Source organism: Ictidomys tridecemlineatus, chromosome 13, assembly GCF_052094955.1.
Source record: "Ictidomys tridecemlineatus isolate mIctTri1 chromosome 13, mIctTri1.hap1, whole genome shotgun sequence".
In the NCBI taxonomy this organism is placed as follows: domain Eukaryota; kingdom Metazoa; phylum Chordata; class Mammalia; order Rodentia; family Sciuridae; genus Ictidomys; species Ictidomys tridecemlineatus.
Window position 1 is genome coordinate 95,859,824 of NC_135489.1, and position 27,932 is coordinate 95,887,755.

The window sequence follows — 27,932 nt, forward strand, 5'->3', positions numbered from 1 at the left end:
CAACAGGCACCATGTTCATGGGTGACTGGGCTGGGGAAGTGGACAGTGTCTACATGCCTGAAGCATCCTGTAGATGTAGATGAAAAGCACACCAGGTGTCAAAAAGGGGACAGAGCTCTGAAAATCGCTGCCTTATGAGGATGAGCTTTCAGTCTGGCATCAGGGCCTTCTCTCTGCTTCTTGACCAGATTCCAGCCCCCACCACCGACATCTGAGAGACCTCTGGCTACAGGACAGGACCAGTCATCATTCCTCAGGTCCACTGATTCAAACTAAGTCTGGGTTGTATGGTAGAAGTGTAGATAGCTTTTTACAAAATTGTTTTCAATATATCTGCATCAGATCACATATCTACTGAGGGGAAGCACTGCCTCCCTTACACTTGGACACCAGGTGTAAAGCCTGGCCTTCTCTGAACAATCCGGTGCTCCCCAGGGTAGGAGCAGTCAGCCAGAGCAGAGAGACCATGACTATTGCTTAGAAAGCCCCCTGGCTCCCAACTTCCTCACAGTCCACCCTATGGCAGTGCTTTCTGCCCCAGGGCCCCTTGGCTGAAGATTCCTAAGAAGACCCCTTCCTCTTCCTTCTGGAAGCCAGATGACCAAGTGGAAGGGAAAGGAGAGCACTGAGGGACAGAAGGAGCCCAGAGGGCAGCACAGCCAGAGGAACAGGAGGATGAGTCTTTTATTTGGGTTGGTTTGCTGAACTTGGCTTTGGGAGTGGCAGATGATGGACAGGGAAGCTGAGGAAAGGAGCTGTTTAGATCAACAGTGGTCTTGAGTGAGAGTAGCTGCAGCAAGAGGCCGGAGGCCTGGGCAGAGGAAATATGTAGGGCCCTGACAGTCACTCAGGGACCTGCTGCTGTAACATGAAGATAAGTGGCACAAGGAGCCAGGTCTGTGTGCACATGAGCGTGTTCCAGGGCCCGGGGCAGCCGGAAGCTCTCAGAGGCTGGGATGGAAAGTCTGTGGGAGGAGGGTCAGGCGGAGGGTCTGGCAGAGAACTCCGCTTCCTGACTTTACTGATCCAGTCAATGAAGTAGGCAACCCTGGTGAAGACGCTGGGGTAGATGGGAGGCCTGCAGTCCAGGCCCCAGCTGGCCAGTCCTACCAGGACCCAGGCACTGGGGCCATAGCAGACAAGAGGACCCCCAGAATCACCCTGAGGAAAGAGAGAGAGGAGTTAGGATGGGGGCTGAGTGGGGGCAGAAATACCAGGTGGCAATGTTGGACACCCTGGGCTGCCACTATGTCAAGCAGGGCCCTAGTGAAGGCCAATCAGTTCAAGCCCCCAATGAGGGACACCAGAATGAAGCAGCAAGAAGCTCCGGAGATGATCCTCCCAGTGGAGATCGTGTTTCCAAATCCATCAGTCCATAGCCCCTCCCTAAATACTATATTTAGTAGTACACCTGGGTAGCTGTGAGCACCATAGTTTATTCCTGTTTACTGCCGAGTAGTGCACTAGTGTAGGGATATTGTTTAGTTTATTCGTTCATTAGCCTGCTACTGATCTTTTAGCTTTTTCTTAGTTTTGAACTATTACCCAAGAAACCTGCTGTGAACTGTCTTGTAGTCATATAGATGTCTTTCTTGGACATCTACAAGTCTTACTTTCACTTCTGCTGGGTAAATACCTAACATTACTATGTCTGGATTGTATGGTAGAAGTGTATATAGCTTTTTACAAAATTGTTTTCAAAATATTTGCACCAGATTACAACGCTACCATTCGGGTATGTTGAGGGTTCCAGGTGCTTCACATCCTTGTCAACAACTGACGTGGCCAGTCATTTGAATTCAGCCATTTAATTAATGTGTAGAGGCATCTCACTGGTGTTTGAGTTTGTATTTCTCCTGTGCCTGACAATATTGAGAGGTTTTTTCATTTGCTTGTTTGATATCTAAATGAACTCTCTGGTAAAGGGTTTCTTTCAATCTTTTCAAATCTTTCCATTTTGAAATAATGTAGGATTAGGCTAGATTTGCAGGATACTACAGAGGATCTACATATCCTGCACCTAGCTTCCTCTAGTGTTAACATCTGACATAACCATGGTACAAATACTTAAACCAAGGAAGTAGAGATGGTACAATATTATTAAATAAATATTCAGATTTCACTAGGAACAAACATCCCTATTCTTTTTTAAAATATTTTTTCTTAGTTGTAGTTGGACACAATAAGTTTATTTTCTTTATTTTCATGTGGTGCTGAGGATTGAACCCAGCTCCTCACACACGCAAGGTGAGCACTCTACCAGTGAGTCTCTGCCCCCAAATATCCCTATTCTATTCCAAGATCCAATCCAGGATCCCATCTTATCTTTAAATACCAAGTTTTATTAACCTACTTCAGTCTCATTCATTCCTTCTTTTCTATGACATTGGCATTTTTGTATACTACCAACCAGATATTAGTATTATTTTTTATTACCAGGGACTGAATCCATGGGCTTTTCACGACTGTTCCACATCCACACTTTCTTTTATTTTTAATATGAAAACAGTCTCCCTAAGTTGCAAAATGTCTCACTAAATTGCTGAGGCTTGGCATGAATTTGCAGTCAACCTCCTGAACCACTGGGCTTACAGGTGTATTCCAACACACCAGGTGACCAATAGCCCCCCCAATTGTGGCTTACCCTTTATTTTTTGATGATTAGACAGCTGATATGAACTTACAGTAAAAACCCTGGGTACAAATATAATGTTAAAATACAGAAGAAAGCCAACAGTAAATCCTGTCTGCAGAAAATTCAGAATCAATTCCAAAGACTAAAAGGAAATCTGCTGGTTAGGGACAAGAAGGGAATGGAGAGTTGTGGGGAGGGCTGGTAACAGGTTGCATCAACCTCACAAAAGTCATCATGCTGTGCACTTACAAATAACTCATCCTGTGTGTATGCTACACATCAAAGTTTAAAACAGGCAACTAAAATGGATACTGTTTGAGGGTCCTCACAGCAGACAGCTTTGTGCTGGGATGGGCTGAGGAAGGTGCTGGTCTGAAGGAAGACTGATGAGGAATGGAGCCCACGGAAAATATGTAGAAGGAAGGAAGCAGGAAGTTTGGGGTCTCCACCAAGACACTTGAGGCCAACACAGGCCCCCCAGGGGAAACTGAGGCCAGCAGAACAGGCAAGAGAGCAGCAGAGCCCGACCTTACTTACTTGGCAGATGGCCTTTCCTGTTGAGAAGTCCCCCACACACAGCATCTCCTCCTGCACAGAGTAGTTCCTGCCTTCTCCAGGTGTTTGCCCATAGAAGGTATTGCAGATGGTGCTATTCATAAGACTCACCTTAGCTTCCTGGAGAGAGTAGGGCAGTAACAATGGCTCTGTGAAAATGAGAAGGAGGTGAGTGACATGCACTGTGCCTTAGCAAAGAACCCAGACGACTCAGAACCCCCACTCTGCCTGACGCTCACCACTACTCTCAAGCATGGGTTTCAAACCTCGGTTCAGTCTTCCATGCTAAGCCCCCCACCCTTTTCTCAAAGCTGTCCACATACTTAGCCTATTCCTCCAACAACAGAACAACCTTTCCTGTTCCACAAAGTGGCAAATCCCACTAATTATGTGACTCCACTCCCTGGAATTCAGCAACCATTCACTCACCCACCTATCCTCTCATGAACCATTCAGTCTACTCTCTACCCATCCATTACTAACCTTTTTGCCATCTCTTTATCCACTGACCTGCCCACCCACACGTCCACGCATTCACCCATTCCTCCATCCATCTACCCATCTTCCCACACTCATTTTCCATCTACTCTCATCAATCTCTCCATTCTTTCTTCCTTCTCCCCATCCACTAACACATACGACCACCCATCCACCAACTTCACCCATCCATCCATCCATCCATCATCCATCCATCCATGCATCCATCCATCCATCCATCCAATCATCTTCCCATCCAATTCCACATTCATCCTCCCATCTGTCAATCCATCCATCCATCCATCCTCTCACCCCATCACTTATCTATTCACTTGTCCTTGTGCTAGGCATATTTTACACACTGAGGTACAGGTTGACATTTGAGTTGGAAGAGACAGAGCAAGTAGAAGAAATGAACAAACTGTTAAGTGCTATGGACCAGATAGAACAGGGAGATGACAGCAGGGATTGCCTATTTCAAAATAGTTCACATGATGGAGTAAAACTGGGAGTAGCTGAGCTGAGCTGTAAATGTCAAGAAGAAAGAAGTAATGCAAAGAGCAGAGGGGAAAGAAAGCTAGGCTGGGAAAACAGCAAAGTAAATGGTCTAGGGATGGAGGTGGCCTTGCTCAAGGAGGAGCAAAGTGGACAGTGCTGCGAGTTATCAGATATGTGAGGGATGCAGCAGGAGCTGAGGCAGAGAAGGGGCAGAGCACTGATACTATGTACAGCCTTATAGCCAAGGTGGGGAGTTGACATTTGATTCCACGTGCCCATAATAGGCCACCATGTGGGGACTTGAGTAGAAGTACACAGGATGGAAAATGGGAGAGAAATTTGGAGTCAACAGGCAGGAAACAGTGATTTATTGTGCCAGGGTGGAAAAGAGCAGTGGAGTTCCTACCAGGTGCCTTGGGACACTGTCTGGAACATTAAAACAAGACTTGGATCTTGTCTTCAAGGAAGAACCAGAATGTGTTTCTACACATATGTGTGCTGGGGGCTGGCCATCCCATGACTAGGGAGTGTTCCTAACACTGGGTGGGCAGGTATTAGGCTTGTGGGCAGAGCACTCACTGAAGACACGGTCTGTCCAAAACACCTCTAACACCTCTGTTGAGAGACACGGAACCAAATGCTGACCCCATGGATGATTACAAATTTGTACTGTTCTTTCTTTCATTGAAAATACACCAGAAGCATTTCCCCAAACCATCAACAATCCTTTCTTTATTAAATCATCCAGGCATAAGCCTTTGTCTATAATTCTCTTCTTTCAATCTGACAAGGCAACACAAAACCCCAAAGCTTTCTTCATTATGCAGTTTACATGACAAGAATGGGAAGTGGACAAGATAAGAGCTAGGTGAGCTCATAGACATTAACCATTCCTAAATTGGGATCACTGTGACTTCATCATGCAGGCTCTGGGGTCAGATGCCACATGTGACTTCCCACTTTTCCCAAGCACCTTTCCAAGGATTCTCAAAGGCCTGTGTGTTTAAAGTTTGGCCCCAACCCGTGACACTATTGGGAGGTGCTGGAATCTTGAAGGAATGGGGTGTACAGGAGGAGGGTAGGTCACTGGAGGTGTGCCCTTAAAGGGGATGTCAGGAACCCGGCCCCTCCTCTGGCTCTCTGCTTCCTGGGCAGCACTGCTCCATAACTTGCTCAGGATGTAAAGTCATCCCCATGTAACATCATAAACCATGAATCAAAATAACCCTTTCCTCTTTTTCAGTCATTATCTCAGGCAAGTTTGTTTTGCTTTGTTTTTACAGTAATGGAAAGCCAACTAACAACCCGGAACGGGACAGCCCCCAGGAACAGCTTTTGAGTTCATTCAAGTCATCCCAAACCTTGGCTGATTAAACACTCGAATCAAAAGCCACAAAGACTCCAACAACCCAGATTCTTGATTCTAGTTGTTAAGGATCCCCAGATATTCAGGGACTGGGCCACATGGAACTCTGAAGCCTAGAATCATACACTTTCAGAACTAAAGGGATGTAGCACTTGCCCAGTCCTCATCTGAGAGATCATGGAAATGAGGCACAGGGGGGTCAAGTCCAGGGGCTTCAGGAACCAGCCTGGGCCTCTTGCCTGGCTGAACCACCCCTCTCCTGTTGCCCTGATGCTTCCTCCTGTCCTTCATTTCCCTTCCTGCCTCTCCCAGGCCCCATCACTCTTCTCGGAGAGCCTTCCCCAGCCAGTTATCCAACAGGACCTTTGACTGGGCAGCTGCATGTCTGCACGTGGGAGGCAGACAGGAACCACATAGGGGGTGAAGTTCACAGGCAGGTGCAGCTGCAACATGGCAATGTCACTCCCGAAGACATAGAGCTTCTCAAAGTCTGGATGGGTGATAATCTGGTTCACGAGCATCTTCTGGGTGTGCTGGGTGTGCTGGTACAGCTGGGTGTTCCCCAGGAGGACCTCATAGTCCTGTGGTGCCTGGGATTTGCTGGAGGAGGAAGGGCCCATTATCAGCATCGTCTCTGATTCAGGGGCCCCCACTCTTCCTGCATCCTCATCCCACTGCCCACACTGCTCTGGACCCCCTTCTCCCAGCCCTGATTCCAGGCACCTTTGTCTCCTCCCTTCTAACACTCAGGAGCCTTCTCGCTCTGGGTTGATGAACATTCAACTCACAACCTCAGGACGCAGGGCTTCCCACCACCTCCTAGAACTGGAGGAGCTGAGAATCCTGGTGCTGGAAGGGTACTAAGGGGTGCCTCAGATCAAACCCTCTTACTTTCCTAGGAGGAGCTCTGGACCATTACCATGTTATGGTTCAGATCTTAAATGACTCCCATAGGTTCATGTGCAAAAGGCTTGGGTGCTGGTCTGTGGCAATAATGGGAAATGGCAGAAACTGTAAGCAGCAGAGCCTAGTGGAAATCAGTTAGGTCCTCAGGTTGGGGGTGCTCTTGACATGTTGGGACCATGTACCCTATTTGCTTCCTTGCTGCCATGAGGTGAAAGGGACTCCTCCACCATGTGCTCCTGTCACAGTGTACTGTTCTCCCACAGGCCTGAAACCATGTGGCCAAGTTTCCATGTACCGGAGGTACTAAGTAAACCGTGACCCAAAGTAAAATTACCTACTTTTGACTCAATTCTCAGATATTTTGTCACAATGACAAAAAGCTAACTCATATACCAGGTCTCTTCCTGTCACCTTTTGATCCATCCCTTGGCCTCACCACCTCCAACCCACTCCCTCAGGGTTGCTTTTCTCCACTTGGAGGTAAATGCTCACAAAGAATTTCTTAAATGCACAAATGAGTGCACAGAATTGAAGTTCTCCTGTTTCTGAAGGGGAATGAGTAACTTCATGGCTTTGTTTACACAGTTCTCAGACCTGTAGGGCCCCCATCCATATCACAAGCCCAACTCCTCCTTTAAGGAAGTCCCTTGACCCTGCCCCCACAATGTAGCTTCTCTCTGGACCCCTTCCCTCACATCTGCCCTCCTTGCCCACTTTGAGCTTCTTCCTGCATCATGCTGACTGAAGCTTGTTCCTTGTCTTCCTGAAAAGATGGAGACACACTGGCATGGGATCTCGCCACCCCTCCCCCCCCCCCCCCGATGTCATGGAGGGTTTCAGGGGACCCTGCACAGATTCAAGAGAAGCTAGCTGAGGATTCAGGGACAGCAAGTGTACAAATTGCAACTCCCCTACCTGGGCTATGAGTCCCTCCTTCCCTCTGGGTCCCTCCACATGTGTTCTGAAGTTAGCCACAGAGACAGGCCCAGGAGGGCCAGGAGAGGTAGACTCCTGACTGTCCATGTCACTCTCCAAGGCTGGGGAACCCTACTCTCCCCACCAACGCAGCCTGACACATGGGGCAGGGGTAACTCTGGCTCCTCCCAGGAATGAAGTTTAACAAAAGTAATGAAAGAAATCATTTCACTGCTGATCATATCTGGTCTCTGACTAGATTCTTACTCTCAGGAGTGTAGGGTAAGGTGCCAATGTTCTCAGCACACGTCCTTGTCAGGGGGGACAGACATAGGGAAGAGGGGTCTCTCAGCGGGGGCTGAGGATGAAGGATGATAAGGACCCAGGAAATGAAGAAAGCACTGGGTGGCCAGTGGGGAGGACAGTCCAGGTGGAGCAGACACTGGATCAAAGAAGGAGCAGTGTGCATTTGGTGGCAGCACAGGGACCCCAGCAATACCCAGAGGAGGGCCATCCCCTCTGATCCCCTTTTCTCTTCTCACCCTTCCTCCCCTGCCAAACCCCCTGAGAGGGCCCCAGGAAGCATAACTCACTTGAGAAAGCACTGGGCTGTGGAAAGCAGCCAGTGGGCGTCAATGAGGACAGCTCCGCAGAGATGCTGGCCCAGGTAGAGCAGGCTGGCCTGCCACGGCCACTGGCCACTCACCGAATCATGGCCACCATACACCTTCCCTATCATCTTGGTCTTCCTGCACACTGTGGAGACAATCCCCCCAGATCTGTTAGAGATACATGTGGTGTCCCATACCACCCCAAGGAGGTCCCTCCTTCACTTCACACATGGGAAGGCCAAGGTCAAGGGACAAGTGACCCAGCCCAAATGATTGAGGGCTGTCTTGGCTTCTGACTTCAGTCATCACAGCCCAGGCCTAGATGGCCTAGTACAGCTGAGCAAGAGCTGTGGGGATATTGGTCTGGGGGTCTGGACAGGAAGGGGCAAGGTGAAAGGCTGCTCACAGCACAGCCCTGGGACTGGGAAGGATTCCCTGGGGCCTCACTCCTTCCACCAACACAACTCTATGCCTACTTTGCAGATGAGGGGAGTGAAGTTCTCTGGGGTTACTAATCTTACTTTTCAGAGGTCCTAGTTTCTAGGCAGCTGTTTTCACTCCACACCCTCCACCCCAGTGTCATGAGGAGCAAAGTCACCAGCAGGTGTCTGTAGTACTGTGTGACCTGGGGCAACTGACCCCCACCCCCTCATGGCATGCTCCATTGCTAAAGGGGTGGGGCAGATGGAGACAACTCTGTTTAGAAGACTTCTATCTGGGGGAGGATCCATGGTCCTCACAGTTGAGAAGGGTTATCTTGGTCCCTGGCTGTGCTCCCAGATTTCTGGAAAGGGACCTGAGACTCCTGAGCCTGACTGCCTCTGCCTCTGGGCCCCCTACAGCCCTGGGCCAGACCTGGGCCACGCATCCTGTTCCACAGCCTCATGCCTGAGCTCTGGCAGGGATTCCCACCCATAAAATCTCCGCCAGATTGGGAAACCTGACCTACCTTGGGTGATGTCCTCTTGGTGGACGTCTGCTTCAGGGTAGAGACAAAGAGAACACACTGGTGGCTTCTCACTGCCCGCCTGGGCCTGCTCCTGCCTCCTCCAGCCTCTCCCACCAGCCCCTACTGCAAAGGGACCTTGGGCCCCGCCCACACAGCCCCAGACCCTGCTGGCTATGGGCTCCAGGTCCTCCTGTTCTCCTGGGAGTTCATCTGCCTTTCCTGGCGGCTGCCAGAAACCAGGGGTACAGGCTGCCTGGAGATGGAGAGACCACAGCAACAACAACGGCCGCAGAGCCATGAGCCTGGCCTGGTGCCCATCCGGGACTGCTGGACTCTGGGGATGACCCCACCCTGACCTGCACCTACCCATGCGCAGAGGGTTCCTCACCCTGCCATGAGACAGGCATCAACACTCCAGCTACCGCACCCACCACCCACCCTCCACCCACCTGACTGTGCCCTCAGCTGCCACCACAGGCACTGGAGGCCCTGGCCCTCATCCCAAGACAGACCCCCCTCACACACACTGGCCCAGTACCCTGACCCCTCCCACACCATCCTTGACCCAATCAAGGACCCAGATCAATGAGAAAAGGAAGAGGAGGCTACCCATAGAAAAAGAGAAAGGATATTCAATAGTAATTCATCCCAGGTTTGTGGCCCAGAGGCAGGGCCATCCTGCATTCCAAGGCAGCTCTCTATGTAACACACTGAGTTTGGAATAGTCAATCTACATTTATTTTCCCATTTCTTTTGCTTCATTTCTGGATTATAAACATCAGACTACAAGGAACTCATCAATCACTTTCAAAAAAAAGGGGGATCAAATGGAGTCGAATTGGTTCTGAGCACTTACAATGGAACAGGAGGTCACTGAAAATCACATCTCAGATGCATACCTGGACAATTCTTTTATTCACCTGCTGTCCAAAGTGGGCCAAACCGCCAGTTTCCTGAAACATTGCTAAACTCTGCTGATTTTCTGTACAAACTATTCCTTCCAACCAACTATTCAGAGACTGAGTCTGCACCTATGTTTGTTCCCACAAAATAGCTTGATTTTTCATGTACCAGTATAGAACAAAAAACAAAACGAATGCTGGTGAGGATGAGTGGGAAAAGAAACATTGTACACCACTGATGAGAATGTAAATTAGTATCATCCCTCTGCATAAAAGTATGGAGGTACCCCAAAAAGCTAAACATAAATTGTTTATACCATCCAGCTATCTCATTCCTGACATATACCCAAAGGAATCAAAGCAAGCATAGTAAAGAGATACCTGCATACACAGGAATGAGATATCTTCATCTATGTACTGTTCTCAATAGCCAAGCTATGAAGTCAGTCTAGATGCCCATCAAGAGAAGAATGCGTCAACAAAATGTGCTACATAAACCAGTCCTCATGGTGCATCCCAATGGCACAGGAGACTGAGGCAGGATGAGCTCAAGTTCCAGGCCAGTGTAACAACTTTGTAACAACCTATCTCCAAATTTTAAAAGGGACTAAGGAGAAGTTGTTCATTCATAGAGCCCCCTGGGTTCAATACCCACCCAGTACGATTTTAAAAAAAGAACTTCATATATGTGAGAAATAGAAAATCTGATGATTCATGTTCAAAAAGTAAATTCTCAAGTAAGTAGATTTTAGAAATTCTAAATACAGGGAAAAGAGAAGGCAGAGTAGAAAATCACTAAAGGACAGTTTATGCAGTACCATTCATATGTGGCAGCCTTGAGACTTAAACACATATAGTCTCCTAGAAAAATAGGATGTGGGAATAGGGACCTGTTTAACAGATTAACAGGAGGAAATACCACATTGAGAAACATTAATTGAAGGGGAAAGAGATCTTAAATGTGGAAAGAGAGTTTTCTTATATGGGAATGTGGCATCTTAGGCAAAGTTCACTAAGGTTGTGACCTTCTTAACCAATCTTAGTTCTTAACCAATGAGGAACTGGGGGAGTGAACTTGTGTTTAAGAGGATAAAATACATATTGTACCTTCTCTGTAAAAGTCTCACTTCTGTTGCACTCTGTGTCTCCATGTTCTTTCCCTGGGATTGGACAAAAGATCGTGTTTCAGAAACACATGCGTGTGCGTGCGCGCGCACACACACACACACAGAGAGAGAGAGAGAGAGAGAGCGAGAGAGAGAGAGAGAGAAACAGAGACAGAGAGAGAAATATTAGTATTATTCAGCTATAAAGAAAAATAATACCATGTCCTTTCAGGAAAATGGATAAAATTATAGATCACAATATGAACAAAATAAGCAAGACTCACAAAGACAAGTGGAAATGTGTTCTCTCATATGAGAAATCTTGAGGGAAAATATGATATTAAAGAGGGTCTACAAGGGATAGAGGAGGGAATCCGGGGGAGGAAGATTAATATAAAAGGAGGAAAAGGGAAATGTAGCTACAATCAAAGCTCCTTAGAATCACGTATGGAAATTTCCCAATGAAACCCATTATTCTGTACAATTTATATTCCCTAATGTGTATAACAAAATTAAACTAGATAAGCCTCTAATCGTTTTTTAATTTGTGAAAGGAAAAGACTGTGAATGGTAATGAAACCCATGAAAATATGTTCCACATCCTTAGTAATGAGAGAAAGGTAAATTAATACTACAATGAAACACCATTTAATTTCATTACAATGGCTAATGAAACAGACAATACCAAATGTTGGCAAGGATGTAGAAAAAGTGGAACCCAGACACATTTCAGAAGGAATATAACATAAGGCATCCTTTAGAAAGAAGTTTGGAAATTTATAAAATACCAAACATAAAGTTACCACGTGACCCAGTAGTTTCACTTCTCAGAATCTACCTAAGAGAAAAAAAACACATGTCCCCAAAGAAAGAAAACTAAAGAATAAAATTAAAGAAAACTAAAGAATAACACAAAATAGATCAACTTAGAAACATGTGTCTCCATGAATACTTGCAGAAGAATTTTCATAACAGCATTGTTCATAATATCCCCATTCTGCAAATGCCTGTCAACTGGTAAACAAATATCAAAGTGTGGTACAAGTATGCTTTGGAAGAAAACATAACAAAACACAGGTAAGTGCCACAGCCTAGAAATTCAAAAACATTACCCTAAGTGGAGGAAGCCAGTTGCAGAGGACAACAAATTCTGGGTTTCTATTTATCTGAAATGCCCAGGAAATGAAAAAAAAATTTTTTAAAAATCTGGTAGTTATCTAGGGGTAGAGGTCGGAGTGGAGATTAAAATAGCAAATTGGGTGATTATGGCACAAATCTATGAATTTAACACTGTTTCAACGAAAAAAAATTAAAGCAGAGAGATAATGCTTTAGGACACATAAGATGGAGTTGGGAGAACATTGCAAGTCACATGTGAGACCTGGGAGCACTCACAACTGAACCACTGAATTTGGCACCTGCCCAAGTGCATGCTGGCTGCATGGAGAGCCTTAACGGCAAGGCTTTGGGATGACAGCACTGAGAGTCGGGAATTAAGACTGCTGCTGGAAAAATTAAGCCATTTTGTAGGAAGGGACATGAGTAAAATCTGAGTCTCTGGAGAGTTTGGTGGAAGGAGTGGTTTGTACAGAAGATCAAGAGTTTAACATTGTTTCAGGAAACAGGTAGTTTGACCCACTTGGGTCAGCATGGTGCTGTAGGGTGCAGCCCAGATGATGGTTGAGCTGTGGTTCCCAGTGATGTCTGATTAACAATGGCTTCTTGCTCCATTTCAAGTGCCTAGAACCAATGCTGCTCTATTTGATTTTTTTTCCTGACATAGGCTAATAAAATAAGTTCCCTACAATCTGAACTTTATGGTCAGACATGAAGGAAAAGTTATAAGGAAATAAGAGTATATTGGATAAGAGAACAATAGAACAAGTAGATACAATGACAACAGGTATTTATGCCCCAATCATCAGTGCCATTAATTATATAAAAGAGACACTTCATGAGTTAAACTTTCAGAGAGACCAAGGTACAATAATTCCTTGAATCACATAATAATGGAATGAAAATAAAAATGAACACCAAAACCCCACAAGAACTAAATGAAGATATAGAGATTGAACAATACATGTTTGAATGATGAATGGATGATAGAAGAAATCAGGGAAGAAATTTGTAAAAAATTCTTAGATGCAAATGAGAATCGTGATACAATATACCAGTAAGTGTAGGTCAGTATGAAGTTAGTTCTAAGAGGAATGTTTAAACAATCAAATGATGCATCTAAAGGCCCTTAAGAAAGAACAAACCAAATCCAAAAAGAGAAGAAGGAAGGAAATAATTAAGATCAAAGCAAAAATTAATGAAATTGAGAATGAAGAAAATATAAATGCTCCATTAAACTAAGAGTTTTTGAAAACATAAAAAGATGGATAAGCCCTTAACCAAAAAAAGACTCAAATTAATAAATTCAGAGTTGAAAAAGTAGAAATCATCACACATATCACAGAAACAAAAAAATCATTATGGATTATTTTGAAAAATTATACACCAATCAACTGGAAAACCCAGGGAAAATGGGTACATTTCTACACAGCTATAATCTGCAAAAATTGAAGTCAGAGGAAAAAGAAGGTCTAAACAGACCAGTAACTAGCAATGAGAAGCAGTAATGAAAAGCTTGTAAGAAATAAAACCCCAGGTCTAGATGGATTCTCAGCTAAATTCTAGGAGACTTTAGGAAGAACTCATGCCAGTGCTCCATGAAATGGAAAGGGATGGAATAAGTCCAAGTTCCCTCTGTGAAGTCTGTATCCCTCTAAGTCAAAACCAGATAAGGACACACTGAGGAAAGAAAACTGCAGACCAATATCCCACATGAACTTAAATGCAAAATTTCTTAATAAAATGTTAGCAAATCACATTGAAAAACATGTTAAGGGTATACAACATGACCAAGATGGATCAAAGAGCCAGGGATCAGACCAGAAATTATGCCTCCTTTAGAAGCAAATGGAGACTCAACACTCCAAGAATGACTTTCTTAATAGGACCCACACAATTCAGGAAATAAGGGCAAGAGTTAATAAATGGGTGTGTATTGAATAAAAAAAAACTTATGGACAGCAAAGGAAACAAGATTTTGGAACCTATAGATTGAGAAAAAAATCTTTGCTACTCTTCTGACCAAGAAATACAGAATACATAAAGAACTCAGAATGCTTAACATCAAAAATCAAACAATGCAATAATAAATGAGCAAAAGAAACAGACACTTCTCAAAAGAAGAAATAAAAATGGCCAACAAATACATGAATAAAATGTTCAATACCATTAGCAATTAGGGAAATTAACAACCCCAAGATTTCATCTCACTCCAGTCAACAAGACAGCATCAAGAAAACAAAGAATAATAAATGCTGGAGAATATGAAAAAACACAGCAACACTTACACACTATTGATGTGGCTGTAAATTAGTAGAAACTCTATGGAAATAAGTATGGGTGCTCCTCAAAACACTAGAACTGAAGCCACCATATTACCTAGCAATACCACTCCTTGGTATTTATCCTGAAGATTTAAGGTCATCAAGCTATAGTGATACATGCACACCCACCTTTGGAGCAGCACAATTCACTATATCCAAATATGAAACCTAGGCCCATCCAAAGATGGAGTAAGAAAAAGTGATATGTATTGCATGGCTCTCTCTTGTCCAGTGTGGCTGTGGAGTCTCGAACCAAGACCTCCAGAGACCAAGCTAGAAGCAGGTCTCATTTGATTACGTAGTTACCAAGTATATATACTTGGGCTGTAGCTAAGCAGATTATAGGCAGCCACCAATACAGTTTCTGGCCAATTGACCCTGCAACAACCAATCAAGGAGGAAGCCATGGAGCAAGCGCTGGGACTGCAACATGTGGCCTCACTCTCAGCCCCTGTGCCTATGGGGTAAGCAGTTTGCCGCTCACGTGCCCAGCACAAGGGAAGTGATTTGCCACACTGGTGCCCTTAATGTATGCCATGTATGCAGGACTCCAAGCACTTGTCCCCACAACATGTGTGTGTATGTGTGTGTGTGTCTATACATAAACATATAATAGAGACTTATTCAGTGTAAAGTAAAATTAAATTATGTCAATTTGAAGGAAAATGAATGGAACTGGAGTCCCTTAAGTTAAGCAATATCTTCTAAAATGAGAACATCAACAGTTGGATGTTTTCTCTCATATGTGAAATCTATAGAAGAAAAAGATAAATAGAGGTGGCGGCTCATGAAAATTGAAGGAACATAAGTAGATTTGATGAAAGGGACTATAGGGAGGAAGCAGGAAGAGAAAGGAAGAGAATGATATTGTTTAATTATATTCTTATTTCTTGTGCAATATGAATAAGAAAGAACAATTCTCACCAACACCAAAATAACCAGTTGCCCTTATGAGAGCTGGAAATACTGTGAAGGTTAATCTGATGCTATGTCAATATGAGATGTCATATGGCATGCTCTTTCTGTCAGCAAATACAGTCCTAGACTCAGAAGTGAGTCAGCTTCTGTGGTACCTGATTGATCTGGGATGAGTTCACGCCACACTCCAGAAATAAGAAAATGTCTTTTGGCCATGCCCAGTAAATCCCAGAAACCCCCAAGAAAGGAAAACCAGGAGACCAGATTCTAGGAAAGACCTGGAAGGAGGTGGAGCCATCAAAACAGCTACAACCTAGATGGAAGGTACCTCACACCATCAGCTTTCTCTATGGCTATAAAGGTACAGGGCAAACCAACTTGGATCCTTCTTGCCTGGGTAAAACCCCCCTCTGGATCCTGAAGAGACTCCAGACTCACTCACAACTTCATAGAATTCATCCTATGCCTGTGAAATTCTCAGAGAACTCTGCTTTTTTTTTTTTCCCCGGCATTATACCTCCTCAAAATCAGATCAGCAGCTCATAATTATGAAGTGAGGTTTGCTTGTTCTCTTTGCTGCTCCACTTCTGCCTTAGGACAAATTCTCCAATTACAAAGCCCCAGACACCACCACCCACACTTCTGAACACACACCACATTCCCCTCAGTCAGTCCTAAACAGAACAAGGTCCAAATGAGGAATGCACAGCAACACATTAGGGACCCCACCACCCACCAAAGGAACAGGGGAACACCCCAGCCCTCTGTACTCTACCAACCCTCCAGGACCAGCACAGGCCTCATTTTCTCACCCAAATAATCGCCCTGTGATCCTCCTGCCCATCAAGACGGAAGGAAAATTTCGGGCACCCAGAAAGAGCCACAAGGAGCCCCCAACAGCCCCCCACCACGCTGAGAGCACATCCTCAGTGTCACTGCGCAATACACGAGCACCACACATTAATAATACAACAGGAGTCTCTTTATTGCACACGACTTGGGGTCACACCGTTCTCCCGTCATCATTCAGGTGCTCTGTCCCCCAACAGCCCACCTACGAGGGCCGTCAATCACGGTGTGACCACAGGGGACCCAGCACACTCCGCTCAGTGTGTTCCCTTCTGCAAAGTCGCTAACGTCACGGGAAACGCGCGTCCTTCAGCCTAACAACCCTGATGCCAGCTGACGGTGTCCCCAACATTCAGAGCTTTCACAGCGACAAGGAGACGACCTTCACCACTTCCTCTGACACCGACAGGAGCCGCGGACCTGCTGACCAGGACCGCGCTGCTCAGGCACCGCACAGGTGCCCCGGAGCCCGGGCCCCACACAGGCTGCAAGGGTCACGGAGGGACGGCGCCCCAAAGTGGGGGCCGCACTGGCCAACGGCCCCTCACTTCCGGGCCTGGTGCGGGCGGCCCACGTCCAGGGGAGGCCAGGACGGCGCTGCCCGGCGAGGCACAGGGGCCAGAGGACCAGGAAGGGACACCTTGGGGACGGGAGAGGCTCGCGGGTCCGGTACCTCGGGCCTCTGGGACTGAGTCTGGACGCCGCCTCGGGAGCCCTGCCGGCCGTTGGGAGCCCGCCAACCGCGCTCGCGCCTGCGCCTTGCCCCGCTGCAGCCCCAACGGACGCTGGAGCAGTTGGAGGGCGACCAGAGAGCATGCGCTTCCAGCCAAGTACGTGCGCATGCGCGAGGGGTGCAGGAGGGACCTGGGGGCGCCCTGCAGGAGGATGAGGTGGGTCGGGAAGCCTGCCAGGTGTCTCCAGCAAAGCGGCTCCTCCTCCAGAGCCTCTGGGCTGGCCCTTCTTTCAGCCTGAGCGTCTTTAATGACGAAGTGATTTTCACTGCTATGACTTAGACACCGCCCTGTGCAGCCCTTGGGAGCTCTCTACCCTGAAGCACTGGCTCCCCATTTGGGCCCAGTGTTTTCACCCCCTTCCCACTAACTCCCTTTGGTTCCTGTTCACTCGTCCAGACATCAGTGTGTGCTTTCCTCCTAGTCCAGCTGCAGGTTCCATTAAAGAATTATAGGTCTGGGTAACACTCTGAAAACCCCATTCCTTGATTTTGCCTACTGAGCACATTATTGCATACGGACAGCCCTCCCAGTATATACAGATGCCCACATGTTCTCTTTGACAGTTTTACTCCTATGTTTGATGAAGATTTGGCAATGTCGACCAATTTGGGTACACACCAAATGTATCCTCTTCCTTTTCTACGCCATGGCATATTTTTAGCCTGAAGGTTTCAAATGTATACTTGGATCCCATTGACCCTGAAATGCTTTATCCCAAAACAACAAACAAAAACAATCCTTTGATACTCTTTCTGGAAATTTAGGTAATTCGTATCATTTCTTTCCAAAGGATAATGTGGAAGACATGTCACGTGTGATGCTGCCAAGGTCCTAGGACGGAAAACCTTTACAGTAGGCGGACAGGGCCTTCAGCCATTCTGCCAATGTTCCTGATGACAAGGACATCCATGTTCACAGTGTTTTTATTTTTTTTTCCCTCGGCAATCAATATGAGTTCAGGACTTTACAAGAATAAAGGTCAGATGGTAGGACAAAAGGATTTCAATGCTCCTTCCCATGGCCACTTTGCACAAATTGCATTTGTCCAGTGGTATTATATGAGCAGTTTGAAGCAGTGCAAGACTGATGGGGTAACACTGAAGCTCAGTGGCAAAGCACTGACCAAGAGTATGCAAGGCCCCTGAATTCGACCTTGGTCTAGCAAATAAAGCTTGCTTTGAGAATCTGAACTCCATCAGTCATTATATGAAACAACTAAAACAACTGTGGAATAAAAAGACAGTTTTTCTACACTGCATAATTTATATCACTACTTTAAAAGAAAAGCTCCACGAGCTACTTCATCAATGACATCGATGTGGGGAATAACTACAGAAAAAGTGAAAGAAGCTTGTTCTTAGTGCCTGAATATCATGGATTGCCTCCTCCCCCATTCATTGAAAAGACTTCTAATAAGGTGTTGAATATTTCTGAAACACCCAAGAGTCTGTTTTACAGACTGGGAATGGGATTTAAAAAAAAACACTTTATACATAAAATGCAATCCATACCCTTCAGTTTAGAGTAGGGGCCGTTCAGACCCATGACTGTGTGGCTCATGAGAGCCATAGCTCTCACCACTCTGCTGTGCATTTGAGAAACTACTTCAAAATGACCCAGAGGCACACACCACTTGTGTCACCATTGAATTGCCTAAAGGCAACTGGAGGTTCTTCTATACCTGTCAGAGCTCTTGATGGAATGTCTGCCCAGCCCCCGCCAGGCCAGCTGCCCTTGGCCCCTCCCCCTGCAGAATGTCTGGGTCCAACATTCCACTGGGGTTTACATTTAAACTTTGCCCAGCTTGGCTCAGTTGGACCCTGAGAATCTGTTACAGACAGGTCACTCTCTGGATCCTGTACTGACTTTTCCCACTGTGGAGACTGTGAGACACTGTGTCCAGTGTCCTGACCTTTGGAAGGAGGTGAGCCTGGAGGGTCAGGGGCTTGTTATCTGAGGAGCAGTCACCTCCCAAACCCTTGGGAGTTAGAATGGAGTACTTCCCCTGAGGTCAACTCACTGAGCAGAAGTAAGGGAAGGAAAGAGCCTTAGAGGATGCACTTGACATGGCCCAGGAAGCCCCAGGAAGACTGATACTGCTCATGGGGAGGCGGGCTCCTAAGACCCAGGTCCAGGCTACTCAGGGGAAATACATTGGGTCAGCAGAAGGGAGAGAGGCCAAGGGCTTGATTCCTTATACAATGGACACAGGTCACTGCATGGCTTTTTAGGCAGTCCCAGATGGTGTCACAGTGGTGGTCAGTTAGGGCTCCCAGGAGTCAAGATGCTGAGCCCTGTGCCCATTCCTAAGACACAGGGAAGCTGCCTGGGATGTCATTCTGAGGGGATTGACCGAGAGTCTCAGATCATAACTGGGCAGTGGTGAGGAGTGTTCATAGCTAGAAAACTGCCCAGTGGGTCTCATAAATGACCACAGTCGCAGTGTGATATACTCTCTGTGGGTGAGGCTGCAGGTTTCTCCAACTGCCACAGCCCAGGGCACCTTGCCAACTTCCTGCCCAGGAAAACTTCTCCTTCCATTCAGACAGTTGGTGTCCTTGATTCTTGAAGGGCAGGGCACCCAGGAAACCTCAACCAACATAGATTTGGGCCTCTGGGGGGTCTTCTGAATGGTTATCTCTGAGTGTAGGCTCAGCTCCTTGTTTTGAAATCAACAGGAAGACTTTGCTTATCTTCCTGGTTTGGTTGGTACTCCATGAAAAGGGAGCACATGTGGGGTGTTCATTTTCCAGGATCAGGTTTGAAGATGACTGGGTTCTCATGAAGACAGGAAGGAGAGTGGCACACAGTTAGGAAGGGTCCCCACACGTATTGTCATTGGAACTTAGGCAGGTGTCCTGATTAATATGTGCAAGTGTTGAAGTGTGGTGCACCTCCCATCCCTTGACTACACTCTGCAGAACGTCCTGGTGGACAGGGATGTGCTCCAAACAACCTTGCCACAGGTAGCAGCTGGCACAGGCCTGATCCTCTGTGACACTTTCCTTCCATTTATTGGGAGCTCAAAGGAAAAGGACCTCAGAATGACTCCAATTCCCAGGCCCAATAAAAACATGACAGTGGCCGTGAAAATCTCTGAAGAGCCGCACTGCTCATAATCCCACCACCTCCCATGATCCTCAGAAGCTGTTGCTGGTCATTCCAGGAGAGGATTTGGGGAGCTCAGTGTCTATCACATAGACCTCTTCCCTGTGTCCTAGCAGGAACCAGTGAACACTGGGGACACAGCTGGCCAGAATCTGTCCCCCCACAGTGTTTGCTGTGGGAAGTGCTGGGAGAGGCACCCACATGCTGGGCGGGGTGAACTTCAGGATTCCTCAGCCTCTAGCTAGGCAGAGATCTTAATCAGGTGTTTCTTGTTTGTTTGTGGAAGCCTAGGAAAGAAGTGGAGGGGTACACAAGGAGTATTAGCAAATGGAAGGCTGAGGAGGTGGTGGGGCAATAATCTTTAGAACCCGTCACCTTCACAAACGACCCTGGAGTACCTGCATCTGCCCTCGAGAAGATCCCTTTCCTGTTGGCGAGCATGGGAGGGGCATGGTGCCACTGAGCAGAGTCACATTGATCCATTTCTAGGGAGTCACCTAGGAGGCCAATGGATTGTCTGCCAAGGATGCACAAGGGACCTCTCAGAGGCAGGGAAAGCTGAGGTGCCACAGTCCACTGACAGCCTTCAGGGAGCCCTGGTATACTGGGAACCAGTTTTCTCAGGGTAGAACTATGACAAAGGGAACACAGCATGAAATTCACTCAGGGACAATTGCAAACTGCACAATATCCCTGCCAACAGGGCCCTGAGCTGTGAGCATTTGTCCTCAGATTCCCACTGAGTAAGAAACTGGGGGCCTGAATCCTGCTGCCATTCCCCCTCCTCCATTCTCCCCTTTCTTTGCCTCCACAGCATCTGCATTCCAGAGACCAGGCATGAACTTCAATCCTGGTGCCCACATGTCTGCGTTCAGGGGCCTGCCCTTTCTTCCAGCTGCCCCTGTGCCAACACACCAGCCGTTCTGGGAGCCGCCTCTGGCACCACGGGTGACTGCACCCATCTCCCAGGCTAACCCTCTGGTGCTGTCCGCTTACCCTGGACAACTCTATGTGCCAGGGCTGTCCACCCTTGGACAATGTGGGCCACAACTGAGGCCAGCAGGGCCCCCTCATATTCAGAACATTGCCCACACTCAGGCACCCCTCAACTGGGGGGCCCCAGGGGTCTCCTGTGGGGGTGTGGAGCATCCTGCTCCATTCCTCGTGGCACCTTCTGGTGTAAGGACCACTGTGCCTGCCTCAGCAAGTGGGGGGATCCAGAACTATGGGATCCACTGGCACCTGGGCCTGCGCCCTCCAGCACCTCGGCCATTTGCCCAGCTGGCCCCCATCATGTTCCCAATGAATGCGCGCCAGTGGCCAGGTACAGTGTATGGGGCAGGTGCACCACCCATGTTCCCGGCTGCGGAGGTGCCACCAGAGGACTCTGGTGGACATTCCAGCGTCTATGAGAACTTCCGGCGCTGGCAGCGCTTCAAGACCCTGGTCCGCAGGCACCTTCCTCAGACTCCTGATGTGGAAGCATTTTCCTGCTTCCTCATGTGAGTGTTCTCCTCAGGCAACCCCTTGAGCTCTGTGAGGAGGAAGAGCGTGGGTTGGAGAGAGGAGGCTGGGATGTAGGGGAACTGGAAGAGAGGTCCTGAGGGTGAGGGGACAAGCTGAGACCCTTACAGTCCCAGATGTATCCCCTCACACCAGGGAATGAAATGTGCCTTATGTCAGGTGCCCATCACAGGCCTGTGAGGGCAGGAAATCTTTGTTTCCAATGATCATCACCATCACAGGAGGACTCAAGGTCAGAGGAGGTTCCTGGGGTAATGTGGGCCAGGAACTGGAGTTGGCTGTCTGACTCCACATAATGCTCCCTCCCCCAGTCATTTCACCTTCCACCATAGACCTGATTGTTCCTGGCACAGAGCACATCCCAACCACAAGTGAGCTTAGGGGTGCTGGCCCCTAGACAGAACTCTAAGGATACCCACACACATTGTCATGAACTCCTGATTGGGACCCGCTGGTGATGTCACACTCAAGGGGATGCTGTCTTTGGACACTGCATGGGCATGTTCATCTTTCCCCAGTTTGTAACTGTGCTCCCAGGCCATTCTGTGCACGGTCTTAGTCAGCCTGGGCCACCATACAGGATGCTGTGGAACACGTGGACACACACACAGGCAGGCATTCCTTTCTCACAGTCCTGGAGTCAGGATTCCCAGGTAGCGGGCACGTGACCTAAAGTCCCATGAACGCGCTCTTCTCCTTGCTGGGAAGACAGGTGGCTCACCTGTGTCCTCACATGACTGACATCTCTTCAGTGTCTCCTCCTTCTCCAGGAAGAACACCAATGCCCCCATGAAGCACCACCCTCAGGGTCTCATCTCACCCTCTGAGCACTAAAGCCAGGCTCCAGATACCATCACACTGGGGTTAGGGCTTCACCAGGTGAATGTGGGAGGATAACCACATTCAGCACCTAGTACAGCACATCATAGAGGAATCCAAGCACAATCATGCTGGTCAATGCAGCCCTTGGTGTTCAGGTTGGCATGAGTGTCCTGGAGTCCAATGTCAATACTTTGAGGTGCACATGACTGGGAAGTAGTAATAAAGTTAGGAAGGTATGTTGGTCTGCCGATGAAGGAGGGTGACCTTGTGGACACTGATCCTGATGAATTCCAGCCCAGTGCTTCGGTCTCTGTCCCGACGGGAGCCCACCATGACCATGGAAGAGGGCCTGCGGAAGGGTTGGAAGGAATGGCAGCGCACCAGCAACTTTGAACGGATGGTCTTCTATGAGACCTCACAAAAGTGAGCTAGCTTCCGGGGCCCAGAATCTAGGTGGGAATCCAGGGTTTGCACAGCAGGGTGGGTAGGGCATGTCACCTACCTATGTGTTGGCTCTGAGGCGTCTAGCTCTCCAAATTGCAGCTCCTTCTAGCTGAAGCGCTGGACATCCTCTCGACAACAATCCCAGAATCTCCAGCCTCAATGTTTGTGATTCCAACTGTGTCTTGAGGTTCAGGGTCCCAATGGGGAGGAGAAACCAGTCCAGCCACACTGACTCCTTCTCCTTTGTTGTCTGGGCAGAGGTAAAGAGTTCCACTAGCCTCACACACACCACCTGCCCGGGAACTGGCACCTCTTTAGAGTGGGGACTACTGGAGCTCATGAAAGTGGTACGCGTTCAAGCCAATGTGCCAGAAGGGGGTGGCAGTGAAGAGTGCACGGTCAGGGGCATCCAGAACCTCAGATGCCCTAGGACAGGTCTGCCATCTTTACTGCCTTTGCTCTATGAAATCCCAGACATTCCAACAAGTGAAAGGAAGAAAAAGAACCAGCCCTCCAAGGAAGCAACCCAATGTTCTCAGTTTAGCTTCCACCTCCACATGACCCCTCCTGTGCCTTTCTTTCCCAGGTGATCCTTCCAAGGCTCAAGGTCCCAGCCTCAGCATCCCTTAATTGGGCCAGGACCCTCATATACATCATTTCCCTGACCAGTTTCTGGAACTTGCCTGATCCATGTGGTTCCTGGCAGGGACAGGGGAAACAAGGGTCACCTAGGGGCTATGCCGCGTCACTCAGAGCTCATTCCCTTCAGGTGCTGGCTGATGTGGTGTTCCCTCAGAACGGCCATTCCTCCTATGTAGCAGCTCCCTCCTGGGCTGGCCTGGCCCACTTCAGGACACAGATCCATATCTCTGCCCCCAGCTCCTCCCTGGTATGGGGCTAGCACCTGCCTGCTATGGCTGACCTGCTTCTCAGCTCAGCCTGTGCCTCCCTTGCCCACCAAGGTTCATGGAGTTTGAGGCTGCGGAGGAGATGGAGGATCCAAGGATGCAGTTGACAGGGGTTTTCCAGTGCCGACCTCCTCCTGTACCTCCAATGCTGCAACTTTCAAAGCCGCCAGTCCTGGAGGCTTTCCAACGCCCAGGTAGGGTTTCCTCTTTCCCACAGGAGCCCACGACAGTCTCTGAATGGTGACAAGGGCTAAGGCAAGTTGTGGTCTCAAATAAGACCTTTTCCTCAGTGTGGGGGATTTGGTCTTGAAGCAGAACAGCCCCCAGCCCCTGAGGTACCTGCCACCCAGTCTAAACTGCGTATTCACCCTTACAAGTACACAGCTCCTTTGTCTCCTTGTCTGTCCAAAGAACACACATATCATCTGCACAGGACTTGGGTCCTGGAGGGTAGAGAACATGGAATTTCAGTCTCTCTAAATGTCCTCCCGCTAGACTCTCCTAGATGGCGCATCTGGTGCACTGTTATATCCCTCAGGTCCTAGGTCAGGTTGCCTCATGCATGGCATGCCAGGTTAGGTCCACTGAGCCTTGCCTACTACCCAGGGTTTGGGATGAACACGGATCCCTCATTCATGCACCACTCTGGTCTTCCCTGTCCTAGGGTGCACCTCCAGAGAGACCAACCCCAAAATACAGCCCGCCTGCTCATTAACAGCCAAACCAAAGGCACCAGAGACCAAGGTGCCTGAGACAAAGGCACGCAAGACCAAGGCGCGCAAGAACAAGGTGGCCAAGACCAAAGGGCCTGAGACCAAGGCGCCTGAGGAGATCCCACCTGAAGCCATCCAAGAGTACATGGACATCATGGATGAGCTATTTGGGCCTACCACCTTTCCCACATGGGAGCCCTCCCACTTGTCCACAGAAGAGCTTGCTGATATCTTGGGAGAGGAAGGACTGGAGCATCAGGCAATAGAGGATTTATACCCAGACTCAAGTCTCCTGAGCTACGTCGATAAGGACTTTATCAACAAGGTGGGCTGCGCCTACAATCTTGGTGTAGTCAAGGTTGCAAAACTCATGGAATTGATCATCTAGCACAGATTCTCAGCAGAGTTGGTGTGTGTATGTGTATGTGTGTGTGTATGTGTGGGGTGTGCATGCACACACACACACACACACATGCGTGCCCTCTTCTAAATGTTTGTAGCAGGTCGTTGGGCTATAATAGCCCCATGGTGTAATGAGAATGGGATCATCATTGCTTCCTGTTTCTACTAGAAGTCTTCCTGACTTGGGGCTATTTACTCCCAAGGTCACTCACACTCTCTTCCTTCTCATCCCAGGCAGAGAACATAATTCACTCCCGCTTCCTGGAAGAAATACTTTCCTCTGAACCATGTATAGATATCTTGTCGCTAACAAAAGAGCTGGACCAGGAGGAAGAACTCACGCCTTCCCAGGTAGAGAGGGAAGTAGGGTCCCCCAGTAGACCAGGTAGGAGGTACACGGGTTATACTCCTCACAAACAATGGCAGGAACACCAGGGGTTGGGGAGAAAGAAAAGATAGAGAAGAGAAAGAGGCACCACAGAGAACTATGGAGGTAGACAAACCAGGTTTAGGGGAGGTGGAGAAAGACACCACGTGGATAAGGCAGAGAGCAATACTGGCCAGCTAGGAGACAAAGGGACACAAATAGACAAGAAAGGGAGTGGCCACAGGTGGACAGAGGATCAAGGGATAGCACGTAGATGAGGAAGGCACAGGACCCTAGTCATGTGGCCCACAGGACGTCATCTGTCCCTATCCTACCTATGATCCATGTTTCCTTGAGTGACTTCACAGGACACAGGATGTAGAAGGGAAAGGAAGGAGACAGAAGATTCATGGATGGGTTCAGGGCATCAAGAAGAAAGCCCAGGAGGGTGGCCAGCAGAGACTCAGTCTGTCCCTTCACTTCCCACCTCCCATAGAAATGATTGTCCCAGTCCCTGTGGCCCATGTCATGCATGTAGAAGAGTTGGCCAGTGCCCATATTCTCCTTCAGCTTGTGAAGAAGCAGCTCTGCAGGGGCCTCAAGGTCATGGTATGTCCCAACAGGACTCAAGAGCTTCCCAGGCACCTGCCAACCAAGGTGCAGAGAAGCGGAAGCATCACACTGATCAAGGGGCCAGCATGGAGGACTGGTCCACAGAGGTGGCTTCCCAGGTCACGAAGAGGCGCAGGGCCATGGAGCCAGAGTTGCTGGGATCGAAGGACACTGCTGTCCTCCAAGGCCGTCGTGGGTCATCCTCGTTGGGGACCATCCACTCCAACCATCCTCCCCATAATTGCAGATCCTCCTCCTTAAACCTGGGGAACAAAGGCGTAGTGGGTCCCAGAAAAGCCACTTCTGCTGGGGGGCCACATAAGACAGCCAATGGCTGCAGTGTGGACGATGAGCTCCAAAGCCTGGATTTCCTCCTTATCTCCCAGCACCGCCTGCTGCCCTGGGGACTGTCCCAGAGCCAGGCCCCTCCAATAGAAACCCTGTGCTCAGGAGACCAAGCACTCCAGGCCCCACCCCCCAAGAGGGGACGCCTCAGCTCCCACCCTCCTCCAGGTGCCAGGACCATGAAGAGCGCTCTCACTGGACGCTCATGCAATGTGCAAAAGATACCCTGCACTGGGCCTCCCCTCCAGGTCATCGGAGGGCAAGGTGTGGACCTGGAGCTAGGTGGAACCTCTCGGCCTCAGAAGAGAAAGTGTGTGTCATCTGGCAACCAGAAGAAGAGGCCCTGAGGACAGCAGTGTTGGCCGCTGGCCTCTGGGGTGGCTGCCCCTCAGGCAAGATCTCACCTTTGCTTCATTCTACACCAGAAGGGCCAAAGGTCTTCAGCTTGTGAAGACCTTCTTCCCCACACAGGGCAGTTCCTGCGGGTTCTCAGGAAAGTGAAGGGGGTGGGAGGGTACAGGGAATGTAGTAAGAGGGCAGGTGGGGGGCAGAAGGGAGGGTACTAGAGGGGAGGGTCACAATGTTCAAGCCTTGGTGGGAAGCTGTACCCTGGTGGACTGTCAGTTATAATAAAGGCAGTTTGGTAGGAAACATCTTCTGCAGCTGCTGCCTTCTGCCATGTGGTCTGTGCACGTCCATGCAGTGAGAACTGAGAAGAGATAACTCAGGTTGCCAGGACCAAGGGAGCACAAGCGTCCATCCACTGGGTCTTGTTTGCAGATTTAGACTGGTTCTTCCTCTTATCCTAGGACAAAACCCTAATCATCGCACCATTGAAAAGGCCTCTCTTGGTTTAGGGAATCTTCTCTGGGCATCCCTTCATGATCTGTGTCCCTTAAACATCTCTCTTACCAATTATCAGAGGGCCAGACATGAAGAGGAATCACAAAGAGGCAAAGCACATCTTCCTTGGTGGTGTAGCTCTGGGATCTGAGGACTGACATGTGGCTCTCAGACCGTAGTGTTAGTCCCCTGACACTGAATGTCATCAATCCCCAGCTCCTAGTGGCAGCAGTTCTCCTGTTGCTTTCCTGGGGGCAGCAGCCAGCCACTTCCTAAAATGCCCTGGAACTCATCTGACAGACCTAGCATCTCCTGTAGCTTGCCACTGCTCTGGGTCACTCTCTGTGCTGGCCACCTTAAGGTTGACCTGCACAGTTTGCCAGTTTTCAGTGCGACCAACTCGTCCTGCTCCAGTTGAGATGAGAGTCTGAATCTACAAACTCTACCCATCCCTAAGAGCCTTCATTAGGACTCATGCTGCAGCAGAATGGGAAGAGGTACAGATCATGAAGGGATGCACAGCCACTGTTGGCATAAGGAGATGGGGAAACAAATTTATTTGAATTCAATAGATGGGCTCAAGCATGCAGTGTCCTAGCAGATACCCCCAGTATTTCTGCCTAAGCATGGTTAGGGGAAGGACTCCTTGCTCTCCAGGCTTGGGACCACTTAAGGGCCCCCAAAGGGCGGAGTCATCTGGGCAGGACCTGATATGGATGCAAAAGGCTCTGAGTGACCATGAGGCTTTTGTGGCAGCCATGGCCATCACAGACAGGGGCATGCTTTTCTATAACATGCCTCTTGAGATCGTTGGTCCCTCCTGTGTCCTTTGGAAGGAGAGTCACTTTGGAGCCTTCAGTCCCCTGTGCCATTAACCAGGTTTCTGGCAATAAGCCTGGAAACAGTGGTTTTGTCTTTTTTCTTAGACAGCTTCTTTCTCCTCTCCTGAATGATCATGGACAGTGTGCTTGGACTGATCCCCA

The 27,932-nt window shown here is 48.5% G+C and overlaps 1 protein-coding gene and 3 long non-coding RNA genes across 4 annotated transcripts; all 4 read right to left on the reverse strand.

Annotated features, from left to right (window-relative positions):
• Positions 1–666: 666 nt before the first annotated feature.
• LOC144370035 (putative serine protease 47) lies at positions 667–16,944 on the reverse strand. Its single transcript, XM_078030631.1, has 6 exons — positions 16,801–16,944; positions 8,913–8,939; positions 7,946–8,108; positions 5,895–6,131; positions 3,173–3,310; positions 667–1,161 (listed from the first exon to the last, which is right to left on the reverse strand). Exons 3-5 carry the CDS (start codon positions 8,089–8,091, stop codon positions 3,298–3,300), a joined length of 396 nt encoding a protein of 131 aa, XP_077886757.1. The 5' UTR covers positions 8,092–8,108; positions 8,913–8,939; positions 16,801–16,944; the 3' UTR covers positions 667–1,161; positions 3,173–3,297.
• A 2,908-nt stretch (positions 16,945–19,852) lies between these two features.
• On the reverse strand, positions 19,853–20,555 carry LOC144370036 (uncharacterized). The gene is made up of 2 exons (XR_013429958.1): positions 20,368–20,555; positions 19,853–20,256 (listed from the first exon to the last, which is right to left on the reverse strand). It is a non-coding gene; the product is annotated as an uncharacterized LOC144370036 (long non-coding RNA).
• Positions 20,556–21,923: 1,368 nt separating this feature from the next.
• On the reverse strand, positions 21,924–23,985 carry LOC144370037 (uncharacterized). Its single transcript, XR_013429959.1, has 2 exons — positions 22,818–23,985; positions 21,924–22,664 (listed from the first exon to the last, which is right to left on the reverse strand). It is a non-coding gene; the product is annotated as an uncharacterized LOC144370037 (long non-coding RNA).
• A 1,543-nt stretch (positions 23,986–25,528) lies between these two features.
• LOC144370038 (uncharacterized) lies at positions 25,529–26,834 on the reverse strand. The gene is made up of 2 exons (XR_013429960.1): positions 26,511–26,834; positions 25,529–26,024 (listed from the first exon to the last, which is right to left on the reverse strand). It is a non-coding gene; the product is annotated as an uncharacterized LOC144370038 (long non-coding RNA).
• Between the last annotated feature and the right edge of the window lie 1,098 nt (positions 26,835–27,932).